An 18,373-nucleotide genomic window follows, 5' to 3' on the forward strand; every position below is an offset into this window, starting at 1 on the left:
CTTGCGGTATGTCTCTATCAGTTTTGCACATCGAGAGACTGAAATTCTTGCCCATTCTTCCTTTGCAAACAGCTCGAGCTGAGTGAGGTTGGATGGAGAGCGTTTGTCAATAGCAGTTTTCAGCTCTTTCCACAGATTCTCGATTGGATTCAGGTTGGGACTTTGACTTGGCCATTCTAACACCTGGATACGTTTATTTGTGAACCATTCTATTGCAGATTTTGCTTTATGTTTTGGATTATTGTCTTGTTGAAAGACAAATCTCCGTCCCAGTGTCAGGTCTTTTGTAGAATCAAACAGGTTTTCTTCGAGAATAGTCCTGTATTTAGCTCCATCCATCTTCCCATCAATTTTAGCAATCTTCCCTGAAGAAAAGCAGGCCCAAACCATGATGCTGCCACCACCATGTTTGACAGAGGGGATGGTGTGTTCAGGGTGATGAGCTGTGTTGCTTTTACGCCAAACATATCGTTTGGCATTGTGCCCAAATAGTTTGATTTTGGTTTCACCTGACCAGAGCACCTTCTTCCACATGTTTGGTGTGTCTGCCAGGTGGCTTGTGGCAAACTTTAAATGACACTTTTATGGATATCTTTGAGGAATGGCTTTCTCCTTGCCACTCTTCCATAAAGGCCAGATTTGTGCAGTGTAGGACTTATTGTTGTCCTATGGACAGACTCTTCCACCTTAGCTGTAGATCTCTGCAGTTCATCCAGAGTGATCATAGGCCTCTTGGCTGCATCAGTCTTCTCTTTGTTTGAGATTAAAGTTTGGATGGACGTCCGGGTCTTGGTAGATTTGAAGTGGTATAATACTCCTTCCATTTCAATATGATCACTTGCACAGTGCTCCTTGGGATGTTTAAAGTTGTGTAAATTTTTTTGTAGCCAAATCCAGCTTTAAACTTCTCCACAACAGTATCACGGACCTGCCTGTTGTGTTCCTTGGTCTTCATGATGCTATCTGCGCTGTACAAACAGAACATTGAGATTATCACAGAGCAGGTGAATTTATATGGAGGCTTGATTACACACAGGTGGCTTATATTTATCATCATCAGTCATTTAGGACAACATTGGATCATTCAGAGATACTCAATGAACTTCTGGAGTGAGTTTGCTGCACTGCAAGTAAAGGGGACGAATAATATTGCACGCCGCACTTTTCGGTTATTTATTTTTTAAAAATGTTAATAATAAGCAAAAAATGTCATTCAACTTCATAATTGTGTCCCACTTGTTGTTGATTCTTCACCATAACATTAAAATTTTTAATCTTTATATTTGAAGCCTGAAATGTGGGAAAAGGTTGAAAAATTCAAGAGGACCGAATACTTTTGCAAGGCACTGATTATACCAGGATGGGGGACATTTATATCAGGATGGGGGACATATATACCAATACCAAAGAACACCATATTAGCAGCAAAATGCTCATTCATGAAAATCTTGAATGTTAAGCTTTAATACCATTAGATTTTGCTTTGCTATGCTTTTATCTAAACATAAAAATCCTACACTGATTATTTCTATAAAATTTCTGATGTTGCTAGTTATCCATTTTTTATAGAGTTACCCAGTGTGCCTGCATCAACCACTAAAACCACTAAACAGAAGACTGCATATGATCTATGAATGGTGGCTGACAGGTCTCTCCCTCATCTGTACATAGTTATAAACCTGACAATTAGCTGCAGCAATGCTGGGAAGAGTCTGTCGGATGAAGCAGGTTTCTGGCTATAGTCCCCGGCCTGATATTCAAAGTATATTTTCTCTGAAACCCTGGAGCATTTTAGAGAAAAATATACTTAGCTGAAATTGTGCAGCCAGGCTGCGATTTATGCTGCCCACGGTTTGGTCAGTATGAATTACCTGACAGGGTCCTTTCAATGGAATTTGGCAAACTTATAAAGTGCTTAGCATAAATTAATACACCCCAACAGATTTGTCAGAGACTCTTTTGTTTCCTTTCGAATCAACATTTTCTCTGGGATACCATACTACAAAATACTCCCACAAATATAGGCTATTACTTTCAGACAAGATTTGTTATTTTGCACACCAAAAAAATAGTTTAGGTAACAATTTCATTCAAGATCGTGTTGCAAAAATGAGTACACCCCAATGAAACTGTGACACCATAGGGTGTACACAGCAGAGGAAGGGCATACATGGGAGCAGGGTCAGTGTCAGCAAGCAGCACACCTGGGCCTAGAACAAACAGGAGGGCCTACTTTCCATTATTAAGGATATTTTCTGCGGCCTCCTTGCCAATTTCCGAGGACCACAGTGCTTGGGCCAGCAGCCACACTTTGCCTGCTGCTGGACCCTTAAACTTGCACTTTCAGTGAGATAATGCACACACAGCGTTCACTGCTGAATGCTGCGTGCATGAGTATTGTAGGAAGGAGTTCATCTGTGGGCAGAGTTACAGTTTGATGTGCTTCCGTTCCACATATGAAGAGGAGCACGAGCACCAGCTAGCGTCCCCCAGAGCTGTATGCCCCCAAAGTAACGTGTATGCCCCCAGTGTGGTATGCTCCCACAAGAAAGCAGCCCAGTAACTTATTTACCCCCAGTGCTGTATGTACCCCCACCCCAGTAGTATGTATGCCACTCCAGTGTTATATGCCGTCCAACCTAGTAATATGTATGCCCCCCCGTGCTGTATGCCCTCCAACCTCAGTTATGTGTATGCCTCCCAGTGCTGTATGCCCCCATCCCAGTCCCAGTAAGGTGTAGGCTGTCCCTGTAACGTCTATGCCCCCCTGTGCTGTATGCCTCCCAGTAATGTGTATTCCCCCAGTAATGTGTATGCCCCCAGCCTGTCTTGTAATGTATATACAGCAGTCTCATAGTACACAGTATCGACCATGTCTGTTAAAGTGATGGCCATCAAGTGGGGGAGATGAGCAATGCTTGCTGTCCGCTTCCCCTTATTAAAAATGTTTTTAATGTGTCTGTGTTTGTGCATGTATGGTGTGTATATCTATGTATGTCAGTGTATATGACTGTATATAGATTTATGTCTGTTTATATGTATTTTTGTGAATTTATTAACAGTTTTGTCAGGCCTATTTTGTGGGTTTTCTGGGAGATTATTTCCAAATTGAATTTATTTGGACTCTTTCAATTGTCAGTGATTCTGGTACGTTTGTGCTTTTTTTTAAACGCACCAGAATCACTGACATACGCAGACCCATTATAATGAATGGGTCTGCTCACACGTCAGTGATTTTTCACTGCACGTGTCTCCGTGCGGCGTACCCGCGTGTGCATGATTGCCGCGCGAAGACATGTCCATTTTTTTCTGGCACACACTGATGTCCCACGGACCACGCAGTGGTGTGGTCCGTGAAACACGTGCCAGAAAAAAACTTGCTTTTAAAATAAAAAACATTTTAACTCACCCGGCGTCCAGCGATGTCCTCTGCAGCCCGTTCTGCTTGCTGCTTCTGAGCCGGCTCGTTATTGTCGCGCATATTCATGATGCGCGACACAGCCGACCCAGAAGCAGCTGCTGCGGGGGTCACCGCCGGCCGGATGCTGCACCGCGGGAGCGATCAGCACCATGGAGAGCGGGTGCGGGCGCAGGTGAGTTGATTACTAAGTGCAATCACGGGCCACGGAGAACGGAGCCCGGATTGTACATAGACAACCCACGTGTGCCGTGATTCATGGCACATGCAGGGACATGTGCGTGTTTTACACGTTTGTGAAGAACGTCTGTGTTTTTCACTGACGTGTGAAACGGGCCTTTCTCTGCTTTGTGTTATTCAATACACATATAGGAAATCAACATGTGTATGACAAAACATGTGTAATTGCAATACTTTATTAAAATATATATATATATATATATATATATATATATATACACATTTGTAAAAACTCCACACATCAAGTTAATGATACAATGCTGTAACAGCTGTATAATAAAAAAAATAAAAATTAATATAGTAAGATGAAACAAAAAAATAGGAAAAAATTACATACCACTATGACAAACAATGCAGGCGCCACGAATGCCCATATTGCTCCTTTCTCCAGAGACAGCCAGCAACTAGAAAATAATATATGTATGTTAAATTAAAGTCACACTGTTTGCCCTATTATAACAAAATCTCTGCTCTGTTTACATGTTAGCATCATTTAGATCATTTAGCATTTTCTATCAGTGCCCTATAAAGGATTTAAGTATCTTGGCCTTGTTCATTACTGCACACATTATTCTTGGTGTCTTAAGATTCTCCCAATTGCTATCCTGTGATTGTCATTTGTATGCAAACAGGAAGAATAAGAAGATTCATTAGCTCTGTACCATTGTTCTGTAGGAATAGAAGGCAATGGTGGCAGTAACACTAATGATAGTTAGTCTGTTCAAAGTACCCGCATTGTGTAATTAGTTTACAGAAAAAAAAAGAAAATTAGCAAGTGCAGGGTGACTGTATTCCTTAAGTGTCTAATGAAAGTACTGTACACACCACAATGGGCATTTTTAAGTTTTGTTGGGTAACAAGCTGAATCACAAGGGACATCATTCAGTTTCCTTTGTCACTGATGAACAGGAAAGATAGATTACTAATGAAGTGAAGACACATCGCAACACTGTGATTCCTATTCACTTCAGATATTGAATGCCTAAGAGCAGTGGAAATGAGAGACAGCTCATGACATCATTATAATATTGTAGTGTTTCTTAACAGCACCATAATTTTATTCACATAACAGCAAATTATGGAAATGCATTTATACTCATCTTTTTGCCATACCATTATGTGTATACACTGGAGATCAATACACAATTTCCTAAATGTTAAGGTCATTGTGTAGTCCTATGTGATTATATCCTAACATGAGTAAACTAGCAGTATTTTAAGCTTATTTCAAAAATTTAATTTAGTCTAAAGCACATAATAAAAATGTAAATGAGATAAATGTAAAAGAACACAGATCAAAATTACAGAACACTTTCAGATACCTGCAAGTTATGGGTGTTAGGGGTACTTTGCACGTTGCGACATCGCTAGCCGATTGTAGCGATGCCGAGCGCGATAATACCCGCCCCCGTCGCACATGCGATATCTTGTGATAGCTGCCGCAGCGAACATTATCGCTATGGCAGCTTCACAAGCACTTACCTGCCCTGCGACGTCGCTCTGGCCGGTGACCCGCCTCCTTCCTAAGGGGGCGGGTTGTGCGGCGTCACAGCAACGTCACACGGCAGGCGGAAAATAGAAGCGGAGGGGAGGAGATGAGTGGAATGTAAACATCCCGCCCACCTCCTTCCTTCCTCATTGCAGGCGGGACGCAGGTAAGAAGATTTTCCTCACTCCTGCGGCTTCATACACAGCGATGTGTGCTGCCGCAGGAACGAGGAACAACATCGTACTTGTCGCTGCAGCGAAATTATGGAAATGACCGACACTACACAGATCACCGATTTTCGACGCTTTTGCGATTGTTTATCAGTGCTTCTAGGCTTTACACGTTGTGACGTCGTTACCGACGCCGGATGTGCATCCCTTTCGATTTGACCCCAACGAGAGCGCAGTAGCGATGTCGCAACATGCAAAGTACCCCTTAATCTGTCACCTGGTGCTAATTTCCTTAATTATCTGACAAATCCTATTTAAGGCCTCTGTCACACGTTCGTACCTCCGGTACGTGTTTGACAGTTTTCTCACGTACCAAAGACACGTACATACACGTGGACCTATGTATTCCTAATGATTTGGACACACGTAAGTATTTTGGAACGGAACGTGTGTCCGTTCCGTATTTACGTGTGTCTGTGTGTATCTCACGCTGACATGTCCATTTTTCTCCAGCATCACGAGTGTCACACGGTCCGCACCCGTACCAAATGGATGTAGTGTGGATGCGGTCCCGTGTGACACGCGCCGGACAAAACTCACGTGTCAGAGCAAAAAATAACAAATCTTTACTCACCTTCTCCTGCCCTCCTGTCTGCCACTGCTGTTACTTGCCGCTCATTATGCTCATTTAATATTCACTTCACTACGGCCGGAAGAAGCAGCAGCGGGGAGTTGGCAGGGCTGGAGACCAAAGATCAGTACCTTGGACAGCAGGAAGGACTACGTGAGAATGAAAATTACCGGTTCTCCGTGTGTTATCGCGGATAGCACACGTAGAACACACGTGGCCCGCACGTACCGGAGACACATACTTACCAAACACAACACGCAGGGAAAATACGTGTCTCGTGGCACGTGCGTGATTTTCATGTATGTGTGGCAGAGGCCTAACTGACAGCCTAACTTTCCAGTTTGCACTGACTTTGCAAAAATGATGTGCCATTCCCAAGTGCCTGAAATCCTTAAGCAGCAGGTTGTCCAGATGAAGGCCAAAGGGGTGACCCTATCAACCATAGCAAAAGAATTTGGTCATTCGAAGTCTGTGATTTTGAGAATATTGCATCTTTACAATATCACAAACTCTTTCAAGTCCCCCAAGAAGGTTGGTCACCGTTGAAAGAGAAATGCAAGAGAGGACATGATAATGTGGAGAATCTCCATGGGTAATCATTGCAACACTGCAGCTGAAATTGCTCGCCAGTTCAGCACTGAACATGGTTAGGATCTGTCTTGTCATATAGTGTCACGAGGTTTAAGAGCATTTGAATTGAAAGCCCACTCTGCAGTAACCAAACCTCTCACTAACAGAAAGAATGAAAAGGCTAGACTCACCTTTGGTGATGAGCATGTTGTGTGGACAGAAGAGAAGTGGTCCACAGTTCATTTTAGTGATGAAAGTAAGTTTAATTTATTTGGGTCTGATGGGAAACATTACATTCATCGACAAACTGGGGAAAGATAGAACCCAAATGTGATGGTTTGGAGAATGTTTTCTGCAGCAGGAGTTGTACATCTCATACAGCTACATGGTAGAGTGAATGCAAGTGTGTATCAGAGTCTTCTTCAACAACTAGTGGTGCCTTACTTGCGCTCATCACTCAATCAGCCAACAATTTTCATGCCGGATAATGCCCACTGTCACATAGCAAAATGGGGAAAGGAGTTCCTTGAAACAAAAAACATTGAAATAATGAAATGGCCAGTCCAGAGTCCTGATCTAAACCCAATAGAAAACCTCTGAAAAATATGTGGTGACAAAGTTATGGCCAAGAAATCCACAACAGTCAAAGAACTGCGTAAGAGACTGGAAGAAGAGTGGACCAACTTCACACCAGAGCAGTGTGAGACACTAGTGATGTCTTGTGGCTGAAGATATGCTTAAGTTATTAAAAGCAAAGGCCTGTACACTTTCTACTGATTGGTGACTGTTGTTACATTCAGAAAATTTAGTTATAACTTTTCTCTGAGCTACAGTCATTGTTGTTCTCCAATTACGATCATCACGTTTTAGACAAAATAAATCTTTTATGTTGTAACCTTTGGATCTTTTGTAAAACACTGTTCTAGTAGTATGGTGTTCCCTTCACAAAAAAGCTTCAAATGTTGATCAATTTAGATTATTTCTGTAAAAAGTGATCATGCATTGTTCTCTAAGTTTGATCTCCAGTGTTGGTTTAGGTTCCATGCTCCTGCTGCGTTTTGCCACATTTTTGCATACAGTTTGTGGCACAAAACTGCATGCATTTCCTTCAACAACAAAGTCTATTAGATTTCAATTTTGCTGCTTTTTTCTATGGCTGCAGTTTTATGGCGACCACAAAATTGCAGCAATTCAATTTTTTGTACATTTTTGACCAGCGTTTTTAGTAGTGATGAGAGGACTTGCAGATACCCAGGATCGGCGGGTCTATCCGGGTAAAAAAAAACAACAAAAAAAAACCAAAACTGTTCTGGCTCAGTATTTATCTCGGGTATCTGGCCAGATACCGGTCCCCATATAAGTCAATGGGGGCCACAATCTGGCACTTAAAAATGGTGGTAGAAGGTCTAGGGGGGCGGGAGCAAGCGGATTATACTTACCGAGTCTCCAATGCGTTTGTATCTGCTCCCGTGGCCTCTCATTCTAGTTCCGGGGCCACTCATTAGCCTCAAGCATATTCACTGCTTCCCCCGCCCACTGGCATTTGTTATTGGTTGCAGTCAGACCGCACACCCACCCTGAGGGGCAGCATGACTGACTGCTTCCAATCACAGACCCTGTCTGTGGGTCTATCATGGTATAAAAATATATATTTATTTTTAAATTCTGGTAGAGTAGCCCCATAATATGATACCCAGCACAGATAAAGCATAAGGCTCAGTGTGAAGCCCTTATTTTGGCTGTGTATCAAAATAAGAGAAACCGCATGTGTTTGGTTTTTTTGCTTTTTTTGTTTTTTTAATTTAACTAAATAATTTTAAAAAACATTGTGTGGTCCCCCCAATTTTGATACCCAGCCAAGATAAAGCCCAACAGTTGGGGTAGGTATTCTCAGGCTGGGGAGATCCATGGTTATTTGGCACACCAAGCCTAAAAATAGCAACCTGCAGCCGCCAAGGATTGCCGCATCCATTAGATATGACAACCCCGGAACTTTAACCTGCTCTACCCGATTGCCTTGGTGTGGTGGCAATGAGGATAATCAGGGGTTAATGGCAGCTCACAGCTGTCACTAAGACGTAAAGACGTAGATTAGTAATGAGAGGCATCTATGAGACCCCCCATTACTAAATAAACACAAACACTGAAAATATTCTTTATTTGCAATAAAAGGCAAAAGAGCATCCTCTTTCACCCCTTTATTAACCCCCAAAATATCCCTGAAGGTCCGACATAATCCACACAAGGTCCCACAACAATCCTGGCTCTGCTACATCTAAAGTGACAGTGAGCAGCCATAGCACATGACTGCACACTGTAACTTCAGGCACAGAATGTTTGAGCAGCAGCGATGAGCAGGGACATCACTCAGGTTAGTTGCGGTCACATCTGGAGGTTACCACGGTCCTCCACCTGTGTCTGCAGGTAATTGATCTCAAGTGACCTGAGTTGAGGTTAATGAAGTCACCTGAGGTCAAGTTACCTGCGGTCACAGGTGGAGAACTGTGGGAACCTCCAGTTGTGACTGCAACTAACCTGGCGGGCAGTGTAATGTCACCTTATAATTAAAATCACTCCCATACATTAAATAACATAATGCATTATAGTTTTAAATGTACTGAACCCCCCCCCCCCCCACACACACACACACACTATACTGATGGTTAGGACAGATTTTTTACGTCTGTCAGGTCTATTATACACTATAGACTTGTTTTACATATATGGCCAGAGAGTTCCTTTAATGCAGCTTGCTATGACATACTTAGATGGGCTTTCTGTTACAGGGGGCTGTCTGATAATAAAACCTAAAGGAGTATCAGACAGTCAGGGTCCACCGTGCAAAGACTCTGCTGCAGACTATGGCAGAGAGCAATACCTCTGTTAAACTCACAGAGGAATATAATTAGTAAATAAGGCAATTCCTCCCTTACTTGGAGGGTGTGTGGAATGGTCTCTGTTAATAATCACAGAGACAAAGGCAGTGAGTGTGAAATGGCACCTACCTAGGTCCGTTCCTCTAGTGGTGCCAGGAGACGGACAGCAGCGTAAGCCGCACAAAGCTCCTACCTGCGTTTGCTCCACTAGTGTGCGAGGACACGAACCACTAGATATGGCACCTGCCTAGGTCCGCTCTTCTAGTGGTGCAAAAGAGACGAACAGCAGCGTAAGCCGCACAAAGCTCCTACCTGCGTTCACTCCACTAGTGTGCGAGGACACGAACCACTAGATATGGCACCTGCCTAGGTCCGCTCTTCTAGTGGTGCAAAAGAGATGGACAGCAGCATAAGCCGCACAAAGCTCCTACCTCTGTTCGCTCCCCTAGTGTGCGAGGATATGAACAACTGCCAGATGCAGTATAAGGAACGTTACCCTAGCGGCAACGTCTACCTACGAGTAGAATCACAAGGCCCAGCCGGACCATGTGTCTCAGGCACCTGCCTATGTCCGCTCCCCTAAGAGGTAAGGATACGGACTGCAGCCGAAGCTGTAAGGTATAAGAACGCTACCCTGCCGGTAGCGCTCACCTAGCATAGACAGAGAGATACCAGGAGGAACGTGCACAGAGCGTCTACTCTCATGCATGAACCAAGAGGACTGAGCGCCGTGAGGCGTGCGTCAGGGTCTTATATAGACTCTGTGCCTCATCCAAGATGGAGGACACCAGAGCCAATCCGCTGCCAGAACGACAAGAATGACGTCACGCTGGCCTATCACCGAGCAAAGCGTCACAAGCACATGACCAGCAACCAATCGGCATAGAAGGTGTCAAAGACATGTGACCACATGTCACAAGCACATGACCAGCGGCCAATCGGCATAGAAGGTGTCAGAGACATGTGACCTCGTGTCAGCGATGATGTCACCCGCACATGTGCAATGGCTCCAAGATAGGACTTAGTCTCCAGCGCTTGCACATGTGCAGTAGCAAGAAATCTGGACATAGACTCCAGTGCCACAGCAACCGTAACACTTTCTGGATCACTAATATTATTCTGCAGTTAGTCTATCTGACTCTAGCTTGCTGAATCCTAAAAATGTGCAACATGCATACTGTCAGAATTCTGCTTTGTTTTTCTTGTTGTGCAGTTGTTGAGTGATCGCTTATATGTGATTCACAAAGTCAAGTGTACACTAGCTTCTGTTCCTGCTTCTCTCAATAGCAAAATGAGTATCTATTAGGCCTGTGATCAGAAGAATGTAAATCATAAACTGGTGGTCACATGACAAAAACTTAAGCAGACAGATAGGGGATTCCTGACAATGTGCATAGTGCAAAATGTAGATTTACTTCAGAAAACCCATGCATGGCCTGGAAAACACCTTTTTTCTCGAGAGTTAAGAACTTCCCCCTGGTCTTTTGAGGGGGTTTGATATGTTATATCTTTTGGCTATATTTTTTTGTGTTCTATTTGTATATTGGACAAACTGCTATTTTTGCTCATCAGTGACAACATTTATTATAACAAATATATAATTTTTATAGGGACAAAGTCTACTGTTTGACCATGAGCTTAGATTAGTGTTTCTGGGATGACAGCCTCCTTTCATGGTAGCCATACATGTTACATATAAGTAGTTTGAGAGCTTAATGCCGGCACAGACAACGTTTAATCCATATCGGCTGTTGGCATGTTCAATGATGCTGGATGAAAAATAAGGACACTTCCAGAGGATGTTCGGGAAATATTATGGGAACATTCCTTCAAAGAAATATCATGCTGGGCTTGCGAATATTGGACATTTTTAAATACAGATGCCTTCTTTCCAGGCTATGATTGCCTGTCATCAGGCGGCTTAAACCATTGTTTACATTTCACCCAATGAGCAATCATCTTGTTGATGTTGTCCATTTTTATCAGCATTAGACGATTGTGTGTGGCCAGTCCACCTTCATTTCATCATTGATACAACCAATGGGCTTTAGAAGTCAAACAATAATAAAAGAAGTAATACAAATTAATGTTTTATGTCAGCAGAAATGCAAAATCAGAGATTTAGGATGAACCCTTAGAAAGCTATGGTCATAGCATTATGGATCCAAACAATACTGCTCTAGTATTGTGTATGAGGGCTTAAAAATGAAGAAAGAAGATTTTTTATGTAACCTCTGTCACAAAGATCAATAAATAGGGACCCCAATTTAACACTGATGTGTTCTATTAATTTAGCTTTATTTACTACAAAAAGCAACAAAAAATAATCTAAGCAGCCCCAGTTACATTTAGAAAAAAAATAGAAAAAACCGCTGACTCCGTCAGGAGCCGGAGGCTTCAGAACAGAGGATGCTGCCAGAGGCAATATTTTTTGCAATAAAGGAATAGTTGAAATACGGTATAGCTAGATTTTTCTTTGCAAAGTTCTCAGTTTGCAGAGTTCTCTGCGGAGACACAGGACAAAATCCGTTTCCAATTTATAGGGAAATGATTTTGCATACTGAGTGAGAAAACAGCACTAAAAGCAAAACATAAAACACATAGAGAATTCTTCATGTTTCTTGATGATATTATAATGTTATTTTTAAGAAAGGTATGTCTTGTGACCAGTTGATAAATGACTATATTAATTCCGGTCATATTAACCTGATTCAATTTACAAAAGATTTGCTCTATGTAATGATACAATAATTGTATCCAATATTTTGTGGATACGAAGGTGTGGGCACATGTGATTCTCTGGCACAAAAAGGATTGCACTGTGCCACCGGTGATTAAATAATATAATTTTTTGACATGCAGGTATAATGCCAGTGACTAATGGATATAAAATCCCTTTAATGATGACATTAAAACAGAGGTCATTAAAGGGGTTTTCCCATGAAAAAAGTTAATTTTAATCAATTGATTTTGGAATAATAATAATAATTTCTACAATTGGACGTATATAAAAAATGTTATCTGTTCTGTGATAATCTTAGAAATGTGTCTCTGGTATGTGTGATTGTACAGGATCATGGTTTGATCATGTAAGTGGGTCAGGGCTACGCCCACCCCTGCATGAGTAGCTGGCACACTGAAGGTTCATGCTAATGTATCCCAATGTACTGTGTTCGTGTAAATGGCCACAAAGTGGCAATGTGGCTTAGGAACAGCAGTCCTGGCACCTGGGTGGGCAGTCAAGGAGTTTAAGTAAGAGGGGGAGAGCAGCATATAAATAGGACAGTACGAGGGAGGGAGGACAGGAGAGTCCCCACAAGGCGAAATTGAGAAGAAGGCCAAAACTTATATTCTTATTTGCTGATCCTAAAGGTCACCCATCGATCGCGGACACGCAGTGTCCTACATGTAGAGGACTGTGGAACTGCGTCCCCAGAAGCGGGGTATAGTCTGGGCAGTGGGGAAGCTGTCCGATTCCTGGATATAAAGACCCACAGAAATCCCCGGCGTGGCTAAAGGTCACAGGGCCCTTTTCTCAGAAGGGTAGGCCCTGGCCTAAGTGCTAACAGAGATGGGCTGACGAATGGGACCAATCTGAGCACAAGCAAATCCCTGTGGATGGGACGGACGGACCTTAGGACTTTTGTAGTCGGTTTGTGCAGTGCCATGTTAGCCGGGAAGATAAGTGACCTAGTGGTGTCTTACAGAACCCAGGTGCCAGGTAAGCGGTCAGCCATTAAATTGAATACTGAAGGGGAGTCTGGAGGGAACCCCATCTCGACCACGAATGGTGCCCATGTAGTGCAGAGAACGGCTATTGATGCTGTGAAAATGAGGAATAAAGTTATGAAGAAATGTGCTGTAAATATCTAGAAGATCAGAAGTAACATTTCATTGGTTAAAGAGAAAAATGCAGAGTGCAATTTATTGACTCAGAGAGAGAGTGAAGTACAGGGTGGACATGAAGTGTATGGACTGTTTGGAAGTCATATTTTTAGTAATGTGGCGACCAGGAGGCAAGGGGTTACCGAGCGGCCACCTGGTATTCCATGAGCACACTACTACTACCACTGTCTGCTCCGTTTCCCCCGTTACAACTTGGCGTAGTCGACAGGATGGACTTCCTTGCTGTAAAGTAAGAAAAAAAAGAATTGCCACTGTCTGTGTGTGGCTGAGAGAAACCAAGATGACGGAGGTCGCCAGGGAAGAACGATGAACCCAGCATGGGCAGAGTAAAGGTGCAAAAGCGCATACCTGTGGCCCACCACCTGGAGGTGCAGTGACAATCAGCCTGCCCAGGAGGGTGAGGCCTGAAAGAAAACCCCACCTGCACCTACACAACAGAATGCAGGGGCCAGGATGGAAAAGAAGTCTAGTGCGGCCAAAGAAGAAAACCGCACCCCTACAGAAGTGGACGGGTACAGGGGATTTTGGGACTGTACCCCTGGAAACAAGTAGGTACAGCCTGAAGGAAACAAGATGGATAAGAGACCGGGACCCACTCATCCGCAGGAAGCCTTCTCAATCTCCCACCGTACCCATGGCGGCGGGCAAGGAGCCTGGGAGAGCCAGTTAGAGCTGCTAGAAACATGGAGGTCTGGAGGCCTACAGGCCTGCAGGACTCTGATCTCACGGAAGGGGTGAGAAAAAACAGTGTCACACAGGTGGTGGCGGTGAAACTCCCTGCTTCGCTTGCTTTGCTGGGTCACAGCCGTGAGGCGCAGCTGTGCCAGGTGGAGGAGGCAGTGCGGGCCCAGCGGGACACAATGCAGGCCAAGGTGGAGCTGGAAGAGGCCTGGACAAAGGCTGCCCAGGCTCAGGAGGTGGTGGAGCGGGCCCAAGTGCAGGCTCGGCGGGGTCAGGATGAGGCCACGCAGGCTTGGGAAGGCTGCGCAGGAGAAGGAGGCAGCACAGGAACTGGTTCACAAGCTAGCGGGGCCTGGTTCGCCCCTCTCAAAACGGAGTGCCGGAAGGACGACCCAGAGTAGGTATACTGCGTTATCCAGTGGAAAAAGGCCAGGGAGAGAGAAATCTGGGAGCAATTGGCACTGCCAGGACGAGGCACTGCCGTGGCCCGTTTTATGTTCAGGCAAATGGTATATATGGATTGCGATCATGGTTACGTCTTCCTGCTGGAAGAGGGTACCCGTGATAAGGTGTACCTCAATGCCGGGTACCTTGACGAAGGCCTGCCAGTGCGAATGGGCAGCCAGGTCAGGTTTATAAAGGAGAAGGGGCCACTTGAGGGGTTTGCGGTGGTTGCGCAAGTGGTGATAGAAGAGGCCGCAGCTACCACAACCGCTTGCTCAGAACCGCTGTCCATTGAGGCTCCCTACGAGGACTCCAGCAGAGAAGACTCTGTCCTCTCCACCAACGGACATATGGAGGTCAGAGGTGGTAACCTTCCCCTGATGAAGCCCTTGTATTAGGGCGACACGCGTAGGGTCGGTGCTTATCTGTCTGGCACCTTACCATGGCTGAATTTTTGCCTCTACTTTTGTAAGTGTTCCCCTCTGGACCTCTTGTTTGGTGGCTTATTATGGTCCTTTGCATGTTTTAGGGCAATGCTCCTTTAGGAGATCTATATTAGGTTATTCCAGGTCTTGTTACCTTCATTTGCCCTTTAGATTTCTGTAACATCTTGTATTATCATGTATGGATGTACATTTTGTATGTGTTAGTGCCGTATTGTTGGGTCCATGGGACAGGTGTCCATGTGTTTTTAAGTGGTTTTAACGGTGTTTTGCACTTTCATGTTCCTAATAAATATTTGTATATATATTTTGACTATATTTGATGAGTTGAGTGCTTTTTTGCCTACTCTTTTCTCTCTCTTACATATATGAGATTATCTCAACACAGGAACATTTTCTTAAACACATTCAATTGAGGAACTTATTATTCCAAGATCTAATAATTAAAATTAACTTTAAAATTAACTATTTTCCCCAATAAAAGAAATTGCTTGATGAGCTGTCACAGCCAGTGTCGGTGGCTGCAACTTCCCTTGTTGTTTATCCTACTAAATGCTGCAATCAGTAATGATCGCAGCATTTAGGTGGCTGGGAGAGGGAGGGTTACCCCCTCTCCCACCCAATCCATGATGTGATCACGAGGGCCTGATCGTTGCCATGGCAAATCCACGTCTCCAAGGGTTTGATGCCCTGATAGACCATGCCAGAAGCATGGTCTCACAGGCATTCTGTCAGTGTCGCACTGCAGTGTGCATTGCAATACATTATGCCAGAAATCAGTGTAATAACAGATAATGTCTCATATAGAGATTAAGTAAAAAAGTGAGAAAAATGTGAAAAAAAATTAACAAAACAGAAAATAAAAAATGAAGAGATTATTATTTCATTAATATGTATATTTATGTAAAAATCATTAAGAGGGTGACATTAAGAGGGTTTCTGCTATTCTGGCACTTAGGGGATCTGAAAACGGAGTCCTCAAACTATTTTAGGAAAATCTGTGCTCCAAAAGTCAACAATACTGTATATGTGGGAGGTATTGCCACGCTCAGGAGGAATTGTATAACTAATTATGTGGCTTGTTTTATCTATTCCCCAGTGAAAATTGGAAATCTGGGGCTTAAACAACATTTTAGTGGCAAAAATATAATTATTGTTTCTTCACTGCACAATGGTATAAAATTTTGTGACACACCTGTGTTGTTAATATGTTCACTGCACCCCTAGACTAGATCATTGAAGGGTGCAGTTTGAAATTTTTTTCACTTGTACGAGATTTCTGCTGTTGTGGTACCTCAGGGGTTTTGCGAATGCGACATAGTTACATAGTTACTTAGGTTGAAAAAAGACCTAGGTCCATCTAGTTCAACCTTCATTGGTTATCCACAACAATAGCAGCAAAATCCAACATAGTTCTTCTCCTTCCCTTCTCTGCTTTCCACTGTACCTAAAAAGTAGTTCCTGATTACATGAAGGGCATTGGCCCAGTCTGGAAAAATGAAGCAACAAACTTTCCGGTCCATTTAATTTATATGCCTTTAAAAAATTGGGCTAAAACAACTATTAAGTGAAAAAATGTAATGATTCTTACTTCCCAACCAATAGTATAAAATTCAGTGACACACTTGTAGTGTCTATTTTCTCACTGCACCCCAAGATAAATTAATTGAGGTGTGTTGTTGTAAAATACTGTCACTAATTGGGGGGTCTGCTCGTATGCCTTGTCAGGTGGCTCTGTCAATGTGACATGGCACCTTCAAACCATTCCAACTAAATCTGAACTCCAATATGTTGCTCCTTCCCTTCTGAGCTTTGCACTTTGCTTCAAAAGTAGTTTTCTACAACATAAGGGCAACTGGTGAACTCAGGAGAAATTATGTAACAAATTATTTGGTCCGTTTTGTCTTATTACTCTTTTTAAAAATTAAAACTTTTTGGCTAAAGCAAATTTTAGTGGATTTTTTTTTTCTTTATACCCAATGTTATACAATTCTGTGAATCCCCTGAGGGTAAATGAATTCCTTGAGATGTGTAGTTTTCAGAATGGGTTAACTTAGGGGGTTCGACTGTTACTTGTTCTATCTGTGTACTCAGGAGAAATTGCACAACAAATTATTTGGTCCACTTTCTCTTGTTACGCTTGTCAAAAGGAAAAAAAATGGGGTTGAAGCAACATTGAACTACATTTTGGGGGGGTTTCTGCTGTTTTGGCATGTCAGGGGATCTTCAAATGTGACTTGTTTTGCACAATCTAATCCAGCAAAAATGGCACACAAAAATTTAAATTACGCTCATTCTCTTCTGAGCCATGCTTACAAACAGAAATTTCCCACCATATATGAAGTATCTGTGTACTCAGCATAAATTGCACAACAAACTGTTTAATCCACTTTCTTTTGTTTACCTTGTGAAAATGAAAAAAATGAGGTTGAAGCAACAATGAAGTACACTTTTGGGGGGTTTCTGCTATTTTTGCATATCAGGGGATCTTCAAATGTGACATAGTGTTCACAATCTTTTCCAGCAAAATGGCGCTAAAAAAGTTCAAATAGCGCTCATTCCTTCTTGAGCCCTGCTGTGCTTCCAAACAGTAGTTTTCCACCACATATGGGGTATTGGTGTACTTAGGAAAAATTGCAAAACAAATTATTAGGTCCACTCTTTCCAGTTACCCTTGTGAAAATGAAAAAATTGGGGATGAAGCAACAATTTTGTCGAAAAAAAATATTTTTTCATTTTCACGGCTCAACATTATAATATTCTGTGAAGCAACTGTGAGTTCAAAGTGCTCAACACACATCTCGATAAATTCCTTGATGGATGTAATTTTAAAAATGGGGAAACTTGTGGGGGGTTTCCAGTGTTTAGGAACATCAGGGGCTCTGCAAACGCGACATGGCATCTGCTACTACAGTTCATTTTGTACTCCAAAATTATAATAGTGCTTCTTCCATTCCAAGCCCTGCCATTGCCCCAAACAGTAGTTTTCAACTACATATGTGCTGTCAGCACAAAAAAATTGTAGCTAAAGCAATATATTTGTGGGAAATAGTATAATTTGCAATTTTTCTTTCTGAATTGCTTTAGTTCCTGTGAAGCAACTAAAGGCTTAATAAACTTCTTCAATGTAGTTTTGAGCACTTTGAAGGGTGCACTTTTTAATATTGTTTCATATTTGATTATTTATGTCACATAGGATCCTCATAGTCACTTCAAATGTGATGTGGTTCCTAAAAAAATTGAAATAAAAAAAATTGTTTCAAAAATGGTGTTGATGTAGACATCTGACAAATTTTATTTATTAATGATTTTGAGTGATATAACTAACTAGTTTAAAATCATAAAAATTAAAATTTTGAAAATTGTTACATTTTCACGTTGTGTCAAATTTTAATTATTTTCCTAACTAAACGCAAATCATATTGCCCAAAATTTACAACTATCATACCGAACAATGTGCCATGAAATAACAGAATTCTCAGAATCTCTGGGAGATATTGAAATT

At 42.5% G+C, this 18,373-nt stretch overlaps 1 protein-coding gene across 2 annotated transcripts in view; it reads right to left on the reverse strand.

The window, feature by feature from the left end:
• The window catches only part of ADGRD1 (adhesion G protein-coupled receptor D1), a 1,069,475-nt gene that overhangs the window by 239,668 nt on the left and 811,434 nt on the right, over positions 1 to 18,373 (reverse strand). For both annotated transcript variants that reach the window (XM_075341810.1, XM_075341809.1), the window contains one exon: positions 3,996 to 4,062. In XM_075341810.1, coding sequence (XP_075197925.1) covers positions 3,996 to 4,062 — 67 coding nt within the window. The remainder of the gene's footprint in view (positions 1 to 3,995; positions 4,063 to 18,373) is intronic.

The sequence above is a fragment of the Anomaloglossus baeobatrachus genome, chromosome 1 (genome assembly GCF_048569485.1).
Source record: "Anomaloglossus baeobatrachus isolate aAnoBae1 chromosome 1, aAnoBae1.hap1, whole genome shotgun sequence".
In the NCBI taxonomy this organism is placed as follows: Eukaryota; Metazoa; Chordata; class Amphibia; order Anura; family Aromobatidae; genus Anomaloglossus; species Anomaloglossus baeobatrachus.